The 20,188-nt window shown below is 38.2% G+C and overlaps 1 protein-coding gene across 5 annotated transcripts in view; it reads left to right on the forward strand.

The window, feature by feature from the left end:
- The window catches only part of CCDC15 (coiled-coil domain containing 15), a 47,323-nt gene that overhangs the window by 23,880 nt on the left and 3,255 nt on the right, over window positions 1-20,188 (forward strand). For 4 of the 5 annotated variants that reach the window (XM_043452070.1, XM_043452067.1, XM_043452071.1 and 1 more), the window contains 2 exons: window positions 1,748-1,840; window positions 1,996-2,099. In XM_043452070.1, coding sequence (XP_043308005.1) covers window positions 1,748-1,840; window positions 1,996-2,099 — 197 coding nt within the window. Of the gene's footprint in view, window positions 1-1,747; window positions 1,841-1,995; window positions 2,104-20,188 lie in introns of all 5 variants that reach the window. The other variant, XM_043452072.1, reaches the window with a different exon arrangement.

The following is a 20,188-nucleotide window of genomic DNA, read 5'->3' on the forward strand; positions in this document are numbered from 1 at the left end:
TTTCTGCATGTGGGTATCCAGGGTGACCCAACATCATTTGTTGAAAAGACTCTTCTTACCCACTGAGTTCTCATCACTCTTGTCAAAAATCAGTTGATTGTAAATATGAGTTTATAATAGAACTACCAGTTCTATTCCACTGATCTGTGGGTCTGTCCTTACACTATACCACACTGCATTGATTAGGGCAGCTTATTTTTTTAAATAAGTTTTGAATTGAAAAGAATGAGTTCTCCACCTTTGTTCTCTGTTTCAAGATCGTCTCAGCTATTCTGGGTCCCTCATATGAATTTAAGGATTACCTTGTCAACTTCTACAGAGAAGTAAACTGAATTTAAAAAAAAAATTTTTTTTTCTGTGGACCATTTTTTTGAAGTCTTTTTTGAGGTGTTTTTTTTTTTTTTTCTTTCCAATATTGCTTCTGTCTTATGCTTTGGTTTTTGTGCTGCAAGGCCTGTGAGATCTTAGTGCCCTGAACAGGGATCGAACCCCCATCTCCTGCATTAGAAGGTGAGTCTTCAGTGCTGCAGGAAGGCTTTGTCTAGTTGTGGTGTACAGGCTTTTCATTGCCATGGCTTTTCTTGCTGCAGAGCCCAAGCTCTGGGTGTGCAGGCTTCAGTAGTTGTGGCACACAGGCTCTAGAGCGTGGGCTGAGTAGTTGTGGGGCATGGACTTAGTTTGCCTGTGGCATGTGGAATATTCCTAGACCAAGGGTCAGACTCATGTCCCCTGCTTTGGCAGGTGGAGTTTTAACCACTGCGCCAGCAGGGAAGTCTAGAAGGTGAAATATTAACCATTGGACTGCCAGTGAAGCCCCATCAACTTAAATGTTGATGCAGACGGCATTAAATCTGTTGATTCATTTGCCATCTTAACAGTATTAAGTCTTCTGATTCGTGAACAAGAGATGTCTTTTCACTCAATTAGATCTTTTATTTCTTTTAACATGTTTTTGTAGGTTTCAGTGTATATAATTTATATCTTTTATTAAATTTATTCCTAAGGTGTGTTTTGATGGTGTATTATATGGATTTTACCCTTAATTTCATTTTCAAATTGTTCATTGCAGGTACATAAAAATGTAATTGATTTTTGCATACTGATCTTGTATCTTGCAACTTTGCTAACAGATAAATAACTTCTTTTTGATAAATAACTTTTAAGCTAAAAAGATCAACGTAATTTAAAACTTGTATTTCTAAAAGTTAGAGATCATAATTTGAACCATATAATGTCAAAGTAAGTATACTAAATTATGTCAACAGGCTTTCCTAGTACTTTGGGAGAAAATAAGCTCTAGTTTCTTCCCTGCCATGACAGCTGATTGCTATAATATTTTCTTTCAAACTTTTATTCTCTAAATTCACACCATCAAGAATGTGTACAAATTGAAAATTATTATAGATATGAGATAGTAAGAGATCTAATTTTATATCCTATATTTGATCCCAAGCACACAGTCATAATAGAATGATTTCAAGTGACTATTTTAGAAGGCTTCTGAACATATTGATTTGTCATGAATTCATCCATGTCTTTGACCTGAGTCTTTTGTTTTTGTTTGATTAATTCCTTTTATTCTTTCTTAAAATTTTATTCTTTTATATATATATATATGTTTAACTTTTTAAATCTAGTTAAGCTCAAGATTGCAGGAGGAAAGAATTAGTAGATAAAATTATCAAAAGCGTTCACAGGTCTAGCTTTTGGCAGTCTTGTCACTTTGTGTGATTGGACTTCCTAACAGGTTGGTGATGAGTATCAATCAAGATTGAACACTGAATTTCAAACTCCCCTGGCACTTCAGTCTGGAGTAAGTCAAGAGGAAGACAAGAAAGAGGTATGTAGTGGTCATGGCTTTTGGACATCAGTATATGTGAGACTGGAAGCAATTGGTTGTGTCCTAACATACTGAGCTAGTAGTTTAAAGATATTTTCCTTTCTTGGAAAGTCTCTGAGAGCAGAGTCTTAAAAGTTTTTACTTCTCTTCTTTAGCGTCAAAAGCAATACCTGAGGTATAGACGACTTTTCATGGATATTGAAAGAGAACAAGTGAAAGAACAACAAAGGCAAAAAGAACATAAGAAGAAAATTGAAAAGTAAGTTCTTTGACCCTCATTGTGAGCTGTAAATTACCTGCTAAGATCATTTTGGAAGCTGAATTTTAGAAAGAGTCAGGCAGTGGTTTTACCTTCTTATCCGTAGTGGAAACAACTATTTTTGATCTGGGTTGCAATGTTAAAAGATGGTTAAGAGTTATATATATATATATATTTTTTTAATAGACTTATTTTTTTGGAATAGTTTTAGATTCATAGCACAATTAAACAGAAAGTCCAGAAAGTTCCCGTTTACTTCTTACCCGCACACATGGACTGCTTCCTCCACTGGCAATATCCTGTACCATAGTGGTGAATTTGTTACAACTCGTGAACCTACACGGACACATCATAACCCTGTTTTACATATGGACAAATAATACTCTAATATCTGGATGTACTACAGTTTATTTGTCCATTCACTTCCTGAAGGATATCTTCGTTTTCCCCCAAGATTTGGCAGTTATAATAAAGCTGCTTTAAACATCCATGTGTAGGTTTTGTGTGGGCATAAATTTTCAGCTCCTTCGGGTAAATAATGAGTACGTTTGCTAGATTATATGGTAAGAGGATGATCATTTTTCTAAGAAACTACTGCATACCAGGATCAAGTGGAATTTATTCTACAATTGCAGGGGTGGTTCAGATCCACAGATCAATCAGTGTGATACACCAGATTAACATAATGAATGATTAAGATCATGTGATTGTTTCAATAGATGCAGAAAAAGCACTTGGCAAAATTCAACATTCATTCATGATAAAAGCTCTCAACAAAGCGAATATAGAGGACATTTACCTTGACATAATAAAGGCCATATGTGACAAGTCCATAGCTGACATCATACTCCATGGTAAAAAGCTGAAAGCTTTTCCTTTAGGATCAGAAACAAGACAAGAATGCCTATTCTTGCCACTTCTATTCAACATAGTATAGGAAGATCCTAGCCTGAGCAGTTAGGTAAGAGAAATAAATAAAAGACATTAAATTGGAACGGAAGAATTAAAACTGTTACTTGAAAGAAGGCATCATTTACCAATATTAGGAATAAAAAAGAAGCCATTACTACAGAGCCTGGAAACATTAAATGTTGATAAGAAGACATTAGAAAATTTGAACACTTTGATGAAATAGATAAACTCTTAAAAATAACAAAATGAATGCAAGAAGAAATAGAAATCTGACTAACCCCACAAAAAAAAATCATTTATGGACTGTAAACAAATTAAATCACTTTTTGAAAAAAATCTTACCAAAAAGAAAAACTCAAGTTTAGATCCAGACTCAGATGTCTGCATTAGGGGATCCCAAATATTTAAGGGAAAAAATAACACCGGGGTTTATTTAAGCTATTCTAGAGGATGGAAAATAGTGAATACTTCCCAAACAATTGTAGAGGCCAACATAATCTTAGTACCAACCTGACAAGAACTTTATAAGAAAGCAACATTTATAGACTTAATTTCTCTCGTGAACATCAATTTTACTTTAAATTAAAATAAGAAGACCTGGTGGCCTGTTAGGGGCACTGCTTCACCTATTAGCCCCTGACCTTAGGGCTTCTGCCCAGGCATCTGCCTTCTTCCCCAGGACGGCTTCTTAACTACCCCTGAACTTCTCCCAAGCCGTGGACCCAATGGAAGCAAAACTTTTTGCAAGAACAATGATGGTGAACACAGTGATTAAACATTCCAGGATGTTTAAGAATTGTCTTTCACTGGGAGAAATAAATAATTTTTTTCTATTCTTTCTGCATTTCAATTTTTTATTATTTATATATATGATTCTGGGAGCCTAAGCAGTAAGGGCCCCCTAGATTAATGTCTTGTTTTTTTGCTATAAAGACCACAAAGACTTCTTAAATTTTTATGTGGCAGTCCACTGGTGAGAATGGTTTTCCTGTGAGGTGTTTAGTAGTTCCTTTGGTATGTTTTTATTCTCACATTTTTTTCCCCCTTTGAGACATGTTATAATATTGTTGTCCTAAAAGCGACTTGGCAAAAGCTGCTGCAGTAAAAAAGTGTATGTGTATGTGTGTTTTGGATTGGGATTAAAAGAGAGAGGCTTGGAACAATCCTCATGAAATTACGTAGGGTAGCTTTTAGGCAGAATTCTGTTTAAATAGTTCAAGGATCTTTTCTATTCTTAATGTTCTTTGGGACTGTAATTATATAATACCCTGGATAATAGTTTCAGAATCTAAGGACATTGGCTCTCAGGAAGTCCATTCTCATATCTAAGCCAGATTTGTCATACTATAATTTAGTCATTTTGCCATAATTATGATCTCATCTCCATCAAAAAGAAAAAAATCTGAATTCTGTGGTGCCCATATATAAGCATTTTTACAGACTTATCAGGCAAAACACAGAATGGAAATTGTAGTTCATCTAATTGAAGCCAAGACATCTCTGCTGTGGGTATTTTATGTCTACCTTAAATCTTCTTATGACATGCCTACCACATGGTATAGTCAGTGGGGAATTCTTCTTTAGCTGTTCTGCTGACCTTCTTTGAAAGCTTTTCTGCTTAAGGCTTTTGTTTTATTGCCATTTTCTCAATGGATAATCTTTTTCTTGTTGGATTTATACTCTTGACCCCAGAAGAAATATGAAGGTCTCTGTCTTACAGATGGTATCAGAACATTAAATCTGTTGTCAATGACAGTTTGCAAATAATATAAAATTATTTTTTGCTTTTTACTGTTGAAGAAATGAAATTTATGCCCTTCTTTGCATGGGGGTTATTTGTTTTAACTTAAAGACAAAAACCACTTTAGCAGCATTCTAAAATAAACATATACCTGCTTTCTACATAGGAATTGATAGTAACCACTTTACCTCACCCAGTTGTTATGAGAATCAAATGATATGTCTTCATTTATTCATTTAGCAGCTGTTTACTGAGAATCTATTAATTGGTAGACATGCTAGATTTAAAGCATACAAAATATGGAAGATATGATCACATCTTTCAAGGATCTTAGTAGATAGATTCCACTGACTAATGGAGAGGCAAATAAATGAATAATTATAGTGTGATATGTTAAGTATTACAAGACAATATAGCATGTGATTAAGAACCTGGGGAGATATGTGTTCAAGTCCTAGCTCTGCTGCCCACCAGCTTTGTGACTTTGGGAAAGTTACTTTCTATTAGTCCTAGTTTCTTCTCTATAAAACAGGTATAAGAGGAATATACACCTCAGAAAGTTGCTGTGAGGATTAAATGAGGTAACATGGCAAATGAACTTAGTGTAGAATCTGGCATGTGGTACATGCTCAATAAATGTTAGTTGCCAAATATTTAAGGGGAAAAAATAGCACTAAGTTTTACATAAAATATTCCAGAGAATGGAAAACAGGAATACTTGCCACATAATTATAGAAGCCAGTATAACCTTAAAATCAACCTGTCTTGGATATTAAAAGATAGCAATATTACAGACTAATTTCTTTGATCAACATAAATGTAAAAATATCAAGTAAAATAAAATCTTTCTTCTAATGTCAGTAGAAGGAAAAAACTATAAGAAGGAACGAGAGCACAGAGACTGTTTTGAACTCAAAATTGGGGTCCCGGTATAGCAGCACAGGGAAGACTTCCCGGGCTGAGCTGTGAAGGGATAGCGGAAGGGTATGAGACAGCTGGAACTGAGTGGACCAAGAGAAGGTAGGAACTCCAGCAGAAAGACTCACACTGTAAAAGGCGTAACACGAAAGAAAGAATATGACCCGTCTGAGTGGATGTGATTGGAGCTAATAGAATGGCAAGAGGTAGGCCTTATAAAATGAGGAAAGAGTATAAAGAACTGTGTATGTTATAAGAAGGATTTGGAATTTTATCCTGAAAACAGGAGCCACTTAGAAACATTGTGAGGAATGGGTAAAATGGCTGAGACTAGATGTTAGGAGATTATTCTTTTTATTTTACAGATGAGAAAATGAGCCCCAGAGAGGTTAACTAAGTTGCCTAAGATAAAGATCATACTTAACAGTGGCAGAACTGGGATTCAATCCTGAATTTATTCAATTCCATCACCTAATTGCTTTGAAGTTTGTAACTTTAATAAGTTATAAGCCAGGGCCAGGGAGGCAGTGAGGAGGAGGCAGTTTTAAGAGCAAAAGACATAGAATTGATAAGATACTGCTAGAGAATTCAAAGATAAGTTCCAGGTTTATGGCTTAGGCCACCCTTAGCCCATTTACCTAATGAACTGCTTTGAAACAGATGTTCCAGCAAGGAGGTAGAGGTGGAGAAGATTAGTTTGGGGCAAATTGGATTTGAAGTGCCTAAAGGAAATTCAAGTAGAGCATCCAGTAGGAAATATTATGTTATTTTTAGTAATGATTTCAGAAATCACTAAGGAGGAATACTAATCAGAATAAAGAAAGAGAGAAAAAGATTGAACAGGAAAACAGGATTGGCAGGCAGAGATTTAGACTGTGCTAGATTAGACTTTAATCCTGTTGTACCGAAGAGGAAGATTTCTTTCATCTCCTTAGGAAGTTATTTTTCTGGCAGACACCTCTTTTAACCCCTAAAATAAAGCTACTTCTTATTCTTGAATGCAGAGTTCCCTTTATTTGACAGTGTTAGTGTTGGCAGATTTCTGTGATTGCTCAAGAAGTATGAATTCATAGAGCCAAAAAGTCTTCAATTTTAGTTCTAAATCTCTATTACAAAGTTTAACTTTGTAAAGGATCAGTGGCATGACCTTATATGAAAGATGACTAACGAGAGTTTTTGAGTTGTTGTAATTATAAGAATGTATTTTTAGTGTACTTTGCCTGTGATACCGCTTTCTCTTAAGGATTCTTTTCAAAATGTAAATATTGCCATCTACTTGCTGTTATGCAAACACTCAGTGTAGCAAGTTGACAAATCAATTTGCAGAGTTTTATATTCTAATTCTCTTTTACTGAAAGTTTGACACTGGGTTTAGCATGACCTGAGAACCACTGTAATTGTATTCACGTCAGTGCCCTGGGAAAAACCCCTATGTTGACATTTTGATTTCCAACCTAATTAAGTTTCTGTTGTGTGTATCAACTAAAAGGTATATTTATGCAAGAAGCTCTAAAGACATTTGAGAGGTTTATAAAGTAATTGTTTTTATCAACTTTTTAAGTTGGTTTTGCCAATTTTTGTGGTTATGATCCTTTCTGAAACTGCTGTGTGGCAGTAGTTCTTCACTTGAGAATCAAACCAAAGCTGTGGATCCTTTTCCCAGATAAATACCTTTGAGATACTCAAGTGGAATGTCAAACTGGCAGGCAGTTAAATAGGTTTAAATCTCAGAGGAATGGTCTATGTTGGAGCTGGAGCTTAATGAGTTACAGATGATAGGGGTGGTCACAGAAGCAGATAGTATGCAAAAAGTCACCTAGGGAGAAGTCATAGAATAAGAAATGGAGAATGCCTTCTTCTAGGGTAAGAAATAGACATGGTATACTTCTGCTTATGTACTATGACCTTTTTGAGGGCCACAAACTATTTTAACATCTAAGATGTTTTGCTCCCTCGAATCAATTTTTGCTGCCTTGGGTATAATGTTACCCCTGTTGAGAATGTAAATGCTAGATGGATTAACCTGTAGGCCACCAATGACCTTAGAGAGAGTTTTTTTGTGGAGTGATTGATGGGTCTTAAAAGCCATATTAGAGGGGAGAGGAGATCAGAGAGGAAAAGGCTGAACTCTTAAGATGTTTGACTATAAGAAGAGGACTGAGTAGGGGGGAGAAGGGGAAAGGGCTGAGTCCATCACTGCTAGTGATTGTCCTGTTACCAACAATTTCAAGTAATTTCCTGTTACCCACGTTTGAGAAACAACGCTGACATGTTTCCTTAGCTCTTAGTTTATAGGTATAGAGAATAAATGGTATAGAGAATTGTGTGTGTGTGTGTGTGCTAAGTCACTTGAGTCGTGTCTGATTCTTTGTGACCCTGTGGACTGCAATCCTCCAGGCTCCTCTGTCCAGTATTCTCCAGAATACTGGAGTGGGTTGCCATGCCCTCTTCCAGGGGATCTTCCTGACCCAGGGATCGAACCAGCGTCTCATGTCTCCTGCGTTGGCAGGCAGGTTCTTTACCACTACTGCTACCTGGGAAGCCTGTGGAGAATTATACCAGCAACTAAACTGTCTGTTTTTAGTCACTTGGCTCCATTTAAGTTTCACTCTTGAAAACCTGAGGCTTTCCTGGTGGCTCAGTGATAAAGAATTCACCTGCTAATGCAGGAAATGAGGATTTGATACCTGGGTGGGGAAGATGCCCTGGAGAAGGAGATGGCAACCCACTCCAGTATTCTTGCCTGAGAAATCCCATGGACAGAGGAGCCTGGTGGGCTACAGTCCATGGGGTTGCAAAACAGTCAGACACAACTAAATAACAGCAACAATCGAAAACCTCAGTTCGATTTCTCATCTGTAGAAAAATCTTTTCTTATTTGCATTTTTCACCAGCTCAGGAGTTATTGAATTAATCACATATGAATGTCCTCAAAACATTTACTTTTTTAAACTGGCTCTCTTTGGGAAAAGATCTTTATGTAAATAGATCCTTAGTGAAGGTCACCTATGATCCTAGGCTCGTATTTAAACTTTTATACTTATTTAACCTCTTCCTTTTGTTCTCTTACTTATATCATGCATTATATTTTAAGAGAACAAATTGATGTATATTTTGAAGTCAATTGTGGGGAATTCTTTGGCAGTCCAGTGGTTAGGACTCTGCACATCTACTGTAGTAAGCACAGGTTCAATCCCTGGTCAGGGAAGTAAGGTCTTGCATGCTGAGCAGCATGGCCAAAAAAAGAAAATTCAGATGTGAATAATTATGTGTGCTGTGGCTCTTTTCCACGTTACCTTTCTCATGTTCCTAGTACACTGCCTGATATGCCTTTATATCTTGATCCTTACTAGGAATAAAATATCTTTCTACACAAGTTGGAGTATTGAGATTTCTTACTTCTACCTTGTTCCAGCTTTATATTGCATTTGCGTTTGATTGTGATCCCCTTCATGGATCACAGCCTTGTCGTGGTGAAGGGGCTTATGTAACGCAGTGAAGCTATGAGCCACCATACAGGGCCACCAAAGACAGACGGGTCATAGTGAAGAGTTCTGACAAAATGTGGTCCACTGGAGGAGGGAATAGCTAGTATTCTTGCCAGTTCTCCAGTGTTCTTGCTGTGAGAACCCCATGAACAGTATGAAAAAGCAAAAAGATATGACACTGGAAGATGATCCCCGCCAAGGCCAGAAGGTGTCCAGTATGCTACTGGAGAAGAGCCGAGGACAATTACCAATAGTTCCAGATAGAATGGAGCGACTGGGCCAAAGCAGAAACAACGCTCAGTTGCAGATGTGTTTGGTGGTGGCAGTAAAATCCAGTGTTGTAAAGAACGGTATTGCATAAGAACCTGGAATGTTAGGACCATGAATCAAGGTAAAGTGGACGTAGTCAAGTAGGAGATGGCAAGAGTGAACATCGACATCTTGGGAATCAGTTAACTAAAATGGAGAGGAAAGGGTGAATTTAATTCAGATGACCATTATATCTACTACTGTGGGCAAGAATCCATTAGAAAAAATGGAGTAGCCCTCATAGTCAACAAAAGAGTACAAAATGCAGGACGTGAATACAGTCTCAAAAACACCAGAATGACCTCAGTTCATTTACAAAGTAAACCATTCAGTGTCACACTAATCCAAGTCTATGCCCCAACCACTAATTCCAAAGAAGCTGAAGTTGACCGGTTCTGTGAAAACCTACAACACCTTCTAGAACTAATACCAAAAAAAGATGTCCTTTTCATCATAGGAGATTGGAATGCAAAAGTAGGAAGTCAGGAGATACCTGGAGTAACAGGCAAGTTTGGCCTTGGAGTACAAAATGAAGCAGGACAAAGCCTAACAGTTTTGTCAAGAGAACACACTGGTCATAGCAAACGCCCTTTTCCAACAACGCAAGAGATGACTCTGCACATAGACATCACCAGATGGTCTCTGTGCATGCTCAGTCATGTTTGACTCTGTGGGACTCCATGGACTGTAGCCAGGTTCCTCTGTCCATGGAATTCTCCAGGCAAGAATACTGGAGTGGGTTGCCATGCTCTTCTCCAGGGAAGCTTCCCAACCCAGCGATCGTACCTGGGCCTCCTGCATTGTAGACAGATTCTTTACCGTCTGACCCACCAGGGGTTGCCATCCCAGACTGTCAATATCAAAATCAAATTGATTATATTCTTTGCAACCAAAGATAGAGATGCTCTATACAGTTAGCAAATAGAAGCCCTGGAACAGACTGTGACTCAGATCATCAGTTTCTTATTGCAAAATTCAGGCTTAAATTGAAGAAAGTAGGAAAAACCACAAGGCCATTTGGGTATGACCTAAACCAATCCAATATGATTGTACGGTGGAGGATCGAATAGATTCAAGGGATAAGATCTGGTAGACAGTGCCTGAAGAACTATGGATGGAGATTCTTAACATTGTACAGGAGACAGTGACCAAAACCATTACCAAAAAAAAAAAAAAGAAATGCACGAAGACAAAGCGGTTGTCTGAAGAGGCTTTACAAATAGCTGAGGAAAGAAGAAACTGAAAGGCAGGAGAGAAAGGAAAAAATGTACCCAACTGAATGCAGAGTTCCAGAGAATAGCAAGGAGAGACAAGAAGTCCTTCTTAAATGAACAGTGCACAGAAATTGAAGAAAACAACAGAATGGGGAAAACTAGAGATCTCTTCAAGAAAATTGGAGGTATCAGGAGAAAACTTTATGTAAGGATTGGCACGATAGTGAGGACAGAAGCAACCTAACAGAAACAGAAGAGATTAAGAAGCAGTGGCAAGAACACACAGAAGAACTATACGAAGAACTATACGAAAAACGTCTTAATGACCTGAAAACCATGATGGTGTAGTCACTCACCTAGAGCCAGACATCCTGTAGTGTGAAGTCAAGTGGGCCTTAGGAAGCATTACTATGAACAAAGCTAGCGGAGGTAATAGAATTCCAGCTGAGCTATGTAAAATCCTAGAAGATGATGCTGTTAAAGTGCTGTGCTCAGTACGTCAGCAACTTTGGAAAACACAGCAGTGGCCACAGGACTGGAAGAGATCACTTTTCATTCCAACCCCAAAGAATGTTCAAATTGCTATACAGTTGTGCTCATGTTACATGCTAGCAAGGTTATGGTCAAAATCCTTCAAGCTAGGCTTCAGCGGTAGGTGAACTGAGAACTTCCAGATGTATAAGCTGATTTAGAAAAGGCAGAGGAATCAGAGATCAAATTGCCAACATTCATTGGAGAAGGCAAGGGAATTCCAGAGAAATTTGTACTGTTGCTTCATTGGCTACACTAAAGCCTTTAACTGTGTGGATCACAACATACTGTCTAAAATTCTTAAAGAGATGGGAATACCAGACCACCTTACCTGTCTCCTGAGAAACCTGTATGTGGGTCAAGAAGCAGCAGTTAGAACTGGACATGAAACAACTGACCAGTTCAAAACTGGGAAAGGAATACAAGACTATATATCATCACTCTGCTTTTTTAACTTCTATGTGGAGTACATCATGTGACGTGCCAGGCTGAATGAATCACAAGCTGGAATCAAGATTGCCAGGAGAAATATCAACCATCAGATACGGAGATGATACCACTTTAATGGCAGAAATTGAAGAGGAACTTTTTTCCTCGTCCCAGAAAATGAAGGAAGCTCTTTAGAGCTTCTTGATGAGGGTGAAAGAGGAAAGTAAAAAAGCTGGCTTAACACGCAACATTTGAAAACCTAACATGGTATTCGGTCCCATCACTTTATGGCAAATAGATGGGGAAAAAGTGGAAGCAGTGACAGATTTTATTTTCTTGTGCTCCAAACTCACTGCAGACAGTGACTGAAGCCTTAAAATTAAAAGACACTTGCTCTTTGAAAGGAAAGCTATGACAAACCTAGGCAGTGTATTAAAAAGCAGAGATATCACTTTGCCGACAAAGGCCTGTATAGTCAAAACTATGCTTTTTCCAGTAGTCATGTACAGATGTGAGAGTTGGACCATAAAGAAGGCTGAGCGCTGAAGACTTGATGCTTTTGAACTCTGGTGTGGAGAAAACTCTTGAGTAGTGTCCATTGGACAGCAAGGAGATCAAACCTCAAGTCCAATCCTAAGTCCAGCCTAAAGGAAATCCACCCTGAATATTCATTGGAAGGAGTGATGCTGAAGCTAAAGCTCCAAAACGTTGGTCACCTTATGCAAAGAGCTGACTCACTGGAAAAGACCCTGATGCTGGGAAATATTGAGGGCAGGAGGAGAAGGGGACAACAGAGGATGAGGTGGTTAGATAGCATCGCCGACTCAGTAGGAGACAGTGAAGGACAGGGGAGCCTGGTGTGCTGCAGTTCATGGGGTCCCAAAGAGTCAGACATGACTTAGCAACTAAACAATGACAACAACATACCATAAAAGCTATTTTTATGTTGTAGACTGTTTGAGGAATACTCCTAGTAGACTTATAGCTCAAGAAAGAATGGCAAGTGTGCCCAACAGTTATAAGAAAATCTTTGTTTAGAGTGGACTTGTCACCTCTACTGAGGTGACAGAATCTGGATGAACTTAGTCGCACATCAAGTTTCTTGTACTTTTCCAGTGCCTGATCTTTGAGCCTTTGTAGGACAGCTTCCTGGTTTTTACTGTATACCTGTATTAATCTAACAAAGGAAGCCCAGAATTCCCCTGGAGTAAACAGGCTGCTACAAATGGATAGAAGCCCAGAATTTTCAGCAGACCATGCTTTGTTGAAGAGGTGTGTGAGTTGACCTAATACTAGTGTTCAGAAAATAGCAGCTCATTTGTTTCAAAGTCATTTTTAGCAATTGACATTATCAGCATACATCTGTAAGTTCTAGTCTTGAATTATGTTGCTTTTAAAAAAAAAAATATTTACTTATTTGGCTGTGTCAGGTCATAGTTGTGGCCTGCAGGGTCTTTCGTTGAGGTACGTGGGTTCTCTCATTGTGGCATAGGCTCAGTAGTTGCAGGGCACAGGCTTAGTTGCTTGGTGGCATGTGGGATCTTAGCTTGCCATCCAGGGATTGAATCTGTGTTCTCTGCATTGCAAGGCAGATTCTTTACCACTGAACCATGAGGAAAGTCCTGAATTAGTTATATTTCTTAACAAAAGCTCTAAAGTTAGGTTTTCTGACAATTTTCTCATTGTACAACTAGAAGGTGTTTTTTGCTCTCTGCTAGAAGGTGTTTTTTCAAAATAAGTATAATTGATGTTCAGTAAACTGCACACATACAGTTTCACACGTACACAGACACACACGTGAAATGACTGTCGTAGTCAGGACAGTGAACACGCCGATCACCCTCAGGCTTCCGCGTGCCCTTGGCAGTTCCTCTCCCTGCGCAGCCCGCGCTTCCTCAGGCAGCTGCTTGCTCGCTGTGTGTCTGTAGACCAGTGTGCAGCGTGGACTCCTGTGCCCAGCGCCTTGTATCTTAAATAAATTACATTGGCTTGTAGTCGCTGTACAGTGTTGTGTTCGCTTCTTGCTGTCCAGCAGAGTGAGTCAGTCACACGCATACACGTGCCCCCTCCTATGTGGGCTCCCTTCCCCCGGCCCCCACAGAGCCCTGAGCAGAGCCCGCTGAGCCGTGTGGCAGGCTCTCCTCAGTCACCTGCTCTGTACTTAGTAGGGTACATGCCAGTCCCAGTCTCCCAGTCCATCCCATCCCCCTTGGCACCCGTGAGTGTGTTCTCTGTGTCTGTGACTGTATTTCTGCTTTGCACATAAGTTCATCTCTGTCATTTTTCTAGATTCCACACATAAGCAATATTATGCAATATTTGTTTTTTTCTTTCTGACTGAGTTCACCTTCTGTGACAGTCTCTAGATCCATCTACATCTCTGCAAATGGCAGTATGCTGTCCCTTTTATGGTTGAGTAATATTTCGTTGTATATATGTATCACATCTTCTTTATCCATTCCTCTGTCAATGGACATCTGGATTGCTTCCATGTCCTGACTATTTTAAATAGTGCTGCAATAAACACCAAGAGTGCATGCATCCTTTCAAACTATGATTTTCTCTGGATATATACCTAGGAGTGGGATTGGCCCAGTTCCTTTTTTAAAAAATTAATTTTATTTTGTGGAGGTTGCACTGGGTCATCATTGCTGTGTGTGGGCTCTCTCTAGTTGCGGAGAGTGGGGACTACTCTCTAGTTGGAGCGTGTGGACTTCTCCTTGTAGTGGCTTCTCGTTGTGGAGCACAGGCTGTCAGTGTGAGGGCTTCAGTCGTTGCAGCACACGGGCTCAGTAGTTGCATCTCACAGGCTCAGTCGTTGCATCTTGTGGGCTCCAGAGCATAGGCTCGGTAGTTGTGGCTCATGGGTTTAGTTGTTCTGCTGCAGTTGGGATCTTCCAGGACCAGGGATTGAACCCCTATCCCCTGCATTGGCAGGCAGACTCCTATCCACTGTACCACCAGGGAAGTCCTGGCCTACCTCCTTTTATGCAGAGTAATTATTTTGAAGATTTGTCTTTGTTGTGGTGGTATCAAGAGTTTATTCCTTTTTCTTATAAGACAGTATTCCATTGTTTGGATATACCACAATTTGTTTATACATTCAAAGGTTGATGGACATTTGGGTTGTTTCCAGTTTGGGGCTAGTACAGATAAAGCTGCAGTCTTTGGAAATATGTTACCTTTTCTCTTGGGTGAATACCTGAGAGTGGACTGGATCATCATGGTAGGTATATATTTCAGTGTTTAAAGAAACTGTCCAATGGTTTTCTAAAGTAGTTGTACCACTTTATGTTAGCACCAGCAGTGTAAGAGTGTTCAAGTTCCCTTACATCATTGCCAACACTTAGTATGATCAGTCTTTTTCATTTTGGCCATTTGAATAGGGTATGTAGTGATACCTCATTGTGGTTTTAGTTTACATTTCTTAAATGACTAAAGAGATTGTACTTTTGGTGTCATAGTCAAGAAATCATTGCCTAACCCAAGGTCACAAAAATTTGTTGTTATTTTCTTCTAGAAAGATTATCATTTAAGTCTGTGATCCAGTTTGAGTTCATTTCATATGTAGTGTGAAGTGGTGTTTTTTGTTTATGGATATCCTCTTGCTGAAGTTATTCTTTCTCCACTGCATACTTTAGTGCATTTGTCAAAAGTCAATTGTCCAACGAACAGTAAAAGAGAAGATTGATAAGTTGGACTTCATCAAAATTAAAAACTATAAAGAAGGTGAAAAAAACAACTAAAGATGGGAGAAATTATTTGCAAATCATTTATCTGATGAGAGACTTGGAGTCAGAATATATAAAAGGACTCTTACAACTCAGTAATAAAAAGATAACCCAATTAAAAAGTAGACAAAGGATTTAAATAGACATTTCTCCTCAGGAAATAATATATAAATGGCTAATAAGCATTTGAAAATATACTCAGCAGCATCAGTGCTTCTAATGAATATTCAGGGTTGATTTTCTTTAGGATTGATTGATTTGATCTCCTTGCAGTCCAAGGGACTCTCAGGAGTCTTCTCCAGCACACAGTTCAAAGGCATCAATTCTTCAGCACTGAGCTTTTTTTATTGTCTAGCTCTTACATCCATACATGACTACTGGAAAAACCATAGCTTTGACTATATGGATCTTTGTAGGCAAAGTAAGGTCTCTGCTTTTTAATAGACTGTCTAGGTTTGTCATTGCTTTTCTTACAAGGAGCAAGCGTCTTTTAATTTCATGAGGATATTGATCAAGTCTGTATCTTTGCCATGTTTATGCCTGGTTTTTCTATCAATCATTGAGAGAGGGTATTAGAAATCTCTGCCTTAACTGTGGATTTATAGTATCTTCTTTGCAATTCCATAAGCCTTTGCTTCACGTATTTTGAAGCTCTTTTATTAGATACATAAAAGTTTGGGATTGTTACGTCTTCTCAGTTAATTGACTCTGTAATTATGAAATGACCTTTATCTCTGATAGTTTATTTTCTGAAATCTACATTGTCGGATATTAATATAGCTATTCCAACCTTCTTTTAACTAGTGCTAGCATATTTTTTGCATTTCTTGTATTTTTAATCTGTTTCTTTGTATTTAAAGTGCATTTCTTGTCAGCAGTGTGTAGTTGAATCAAATCCTACAATTTTTCCAGCCCAGGTTGGATGCATGAGACAAGTGCTCAGGGCTGGTGCACTGGGAAGACCCAGAGGGATGGGATGGGGAGGGAGGTGGGAGCGGGGATCAGGATGGGGAACACATGCAAATCCATGGCTGATTCATGTCAGTGTATGGCAAAAACCACTACAATATTGTAAAGTAATTAGCCTCCAACTAATAAAAATAAATGAAAAAACATCAAACAAAAACCAAATCCTACAATTTTTTTTTGTATCTGACAATCTCTTCCTTTTAATTGGGTGTTTAGATTATTTACTTTTAACATGATTATTGGTAGGGTTTGATATGTTACCTTGCTGTTTGTCCCATTTCTCCTTAGTTCTCTTTTTATACCTTTTTTGAATTACTTTTATATTTTTATGATTCTATTGCATCTCCCTTTTTGGCCTGTAAGCTATGTATGACATTTTTGTTATTTTATTGGTTGTTCTAGGATTTATAGGGCTTCCCATGTGGCTCAGTGGTAAAGAATCCACCGGCTAGTGCATGAGACTCAGATTTAATCCCATGGAGTAGGAAATGGCAGCTCACTCCAGTATTCTTGCCTGGGAAATTCCGTGGATAGAGGAGCCTGGCAGGCTCTAACCCATGGGGTTGCAAAGAGCTGGACACAGCTGAGAGACTGAGCATGCACACACTAGGGTTTATAGTTGTACATCTCTTAACTCTTCACACTCTACCTTTAAACGATATTATACTATTTCACATATAATGTAAACATTTTAATGTAAGAATCTTAGAGTAGTGTACTTCCATTTCTCTCATCCAACCTTTATACTATTGTTATACATTTAACTTTTACATATGAAATACATTGTTATTTTTGTTAAAGAAGTCTGTTACTATTTAAAAGAGATTTAACTAATAAGAACCTTACACATATTCCCTAAAGTGTCCTTTCGTTCTTGTCTGAAAGATAACCTTCAACATTCCCTGCCGCTGTGGGCCTCCAGGCATGCCTTGTTCTCCTGCGCTGTGCTCTGCTGTACTTTGCAGATACTGCATTTTTCTACAAACTGAAGGTGTGTGGCAACCTTGTGTTGAGCTAGTCTGCTGGTGCCAATTAGTTTTAAATTAAGGCATGTACATTGTGTTACCACACACTTAAGAGACTACAGTGTAAACAGAATTTTATATGCACTGGGAAACCAAAAACTTCATGTGATGTGCTTTATCTCAAGCTTCCCTTTATTACAGTGGTCCAGAACCACGCCTGTACTGTCTCTGGGTTATGCCCATACTGGGGATGAATTCTTTCAGGTTTTGAACATCTAGAAACAACCTGATTTCATTTTTTTCCCTTCATTTATTCATTTATTTATGTGACGTGGTTTTTTTTGTCTTTTGATGGTAAAAAAACATGTATAATTTACCATTGTAACCATGTTTAAGTGTACAGTTCAGTAGTGTTCATAAACAAATAAACATATCCATATTGTTGTGAATATAGTATGAGGTGATAATCTCATTGATATTTTGATTTGCATTTGAATGAAGATTCGTGATGTTGAGCAGCTTTTCTTATGTTTGTGAGTCATTTATAGATCATCTTTGTAGAAATATCTATTCCAGTCTTTTATTGGATTCATTGCTTTTTTGTGTTAAATTTTTGGATTGTCTCCCTGTGGTTTATTTTGGATAATTTCTATGATTATGCTTTCAGATTTAGTTCTGCAATGTTTAACCTGCTAGAAATCCCATCCAGTGTATTTTTTTTAATAAAGAATTTATTTTTATAGAGCAGTTTAGGTTCATGGCAAAATTGAGAGGAAGGTAGAGCAATTGTCCATATGTACTGTCCCCTGACATTCAGAGCCTCCTCCATTATCAACGTTCCCCACCAGTGTGGTACAACTAACACGTGATAAGCCTGCACTGATACATCATTATCAACCAAAGTTTATAATTTACATTAGGGTTCACTCTTGGTGTTGCACATTTATGGGATTGGGCAAATGTATAATGACTTGTATCCATCATTAAGTATCACATAGAATAGTTTTACTACTCTGAAACTCCTTTTTTTTTTTTTTTTATTTTTTCAGTGGGTTTTGTCATACATTGACATGAATCAGCAATAGATTTACACGTATTCCCCATCCCGATCCCCCCTCCCACCTCCCTCTCCACCCGATTCCTCTGGGTCTTCCCAGTGCACCAGGCCCGAGCACTTGTCTCATGCATCCCACCTGGGCTGGTGATCTGTTTCACCATAGATAGTATACATGCTGTTCTTTCGCAACATCCCACCCTCACCTTCTCCCACAGAGTTCAAAAGTCTGTTCTGTACTTCTGTGTCTCTTTTTCTGTTTTGCATATTGGGTTGTCATTACCATCTTTCTAAATTCCATATACATGTGTTAGTATGCTGTAATGATCTTTATCTTTCTGGCTTACTTCACTCTGTATAAGGGGCTCCAGTTTCATCCATCTCATTAGAACTGGTTCAAATGAATTCTTTTTAACGGCTGAGTAATATTCCATGGTGTATATGTACCACAGCTTCCTTATCCATTCATCTGCTGATGGGCATCTAGGTTGCTTCCATGTCCTGGCTATTATAAACAGTGCTGCGATGAACATTGGGGTGCACGTGTCTCTTTCAGATCTGGTTTCCTCAGTTACTCTGAAACTCCTTTATGTTCTGCCTGCTCACCTTCTTTCCCTCTCTCCAACCCCAGCTTCTGGCAACCACTGATCTTTCACTGTCTCCATTGTTTTACTCTTTCCAGAATGTCATATGGTTAGAATCATACAGTATGTAGCCTTTTGAGATTGGCTTCTTTCACTTAGTAATAGGCATTTACGTTGAATGTCTCTTCATGACTTGATAGCTCATTTCTTTTTAGTACTGAATAATATTTTGTTGTCTGAAAGTACAACAGTTTATTTATCCATTCATCTACTGAAGGACATATTGGTTTCTTCCAGCATTTGGCAAATAAACTATTTCAAACATCCATGCGCAGGTTTTGTGTGGGTGTAAGTTGTGTAAATACCAAGGGGTACTGCTGGATTGTGTGGTGTTTGATTTTGTCAAATGCTTTCTCTGTATCTTTTTATAGAATCGTGATTTTTCTTATTTAGCTTTTGATGTGATCTATTACATTAATTGATTTTTTTCATGTTGAACCAGCCTTTCATTCTTGGCCTAAATTCCTTTTGATCGTGATATATGTGTGCATTGTTAGATTCGATTTGCTAATATTTTTGAGGATTTTTGCCTCTTGTTCATGAGAGATATTGGTAATACTTTCTAATATCTTTATCTGGTTTTGATTTTAGAGTAATGCTGACCTCATAGAATGAGTTAAGAAGCATGCTTTCTGCTTCTGTCCACTGAAAGAGATTGAAGAGGTTTGGTGTAATCTCTTCCTTAATTGCTTGGTGAGCCCATCTGGGCCTGGGGCTTTCTGTTTTGGAAGGTTACTAATTATTAATTCTATTTCTTTAATACATAGACTTATTCTCCAGTGTATTTTTTATTTCAGAAATTGTAGTTTTCATCTTGATAAGTTGATTTCAGTCTTCTTTATGTCTAAACTTTTTGAACATACAGGATCTGTTAATAGTTTTACTATCTTGTTTTAATGTCTTTCTATGCTAATTCTAATCGCTGTCTATTCTAGGTTGATTTTGAGTGGTTGATTACTCTCTTCATTATGAATTGTATTTGCCTGCCTCTTTGCATGCCTGGTAATTTTTGATTAGACGTCCAACATTGAATTTACCTCATTGGTTACTGGTTATCTTTGTATTCTTGTAAAATTTTTCTGAGCTTTGTTTAGGGATGCAAAAGGAAATGGCAACCCACTCCAGGATTCTTGCCTGGAAAACCCCATGCACAGAGGAGCTTTGTGGGCTACAGTCCTCGGGGT

The sequence above is a fragment of the Cervus canadensis genome, chromosome 29 (assembly GCF_019320065.1).
Source record: "Cervus canadensis isolate Bull #8, Minnesota chromosome 29, ASM1932006v1, whole genome shotgun sequence".
Lineage (NCBI taxonomy): Eukaryota > Metazoa > Chordata > Mammalia > Artiodactyla > Cervidae > Cervus > Cervus canadensis.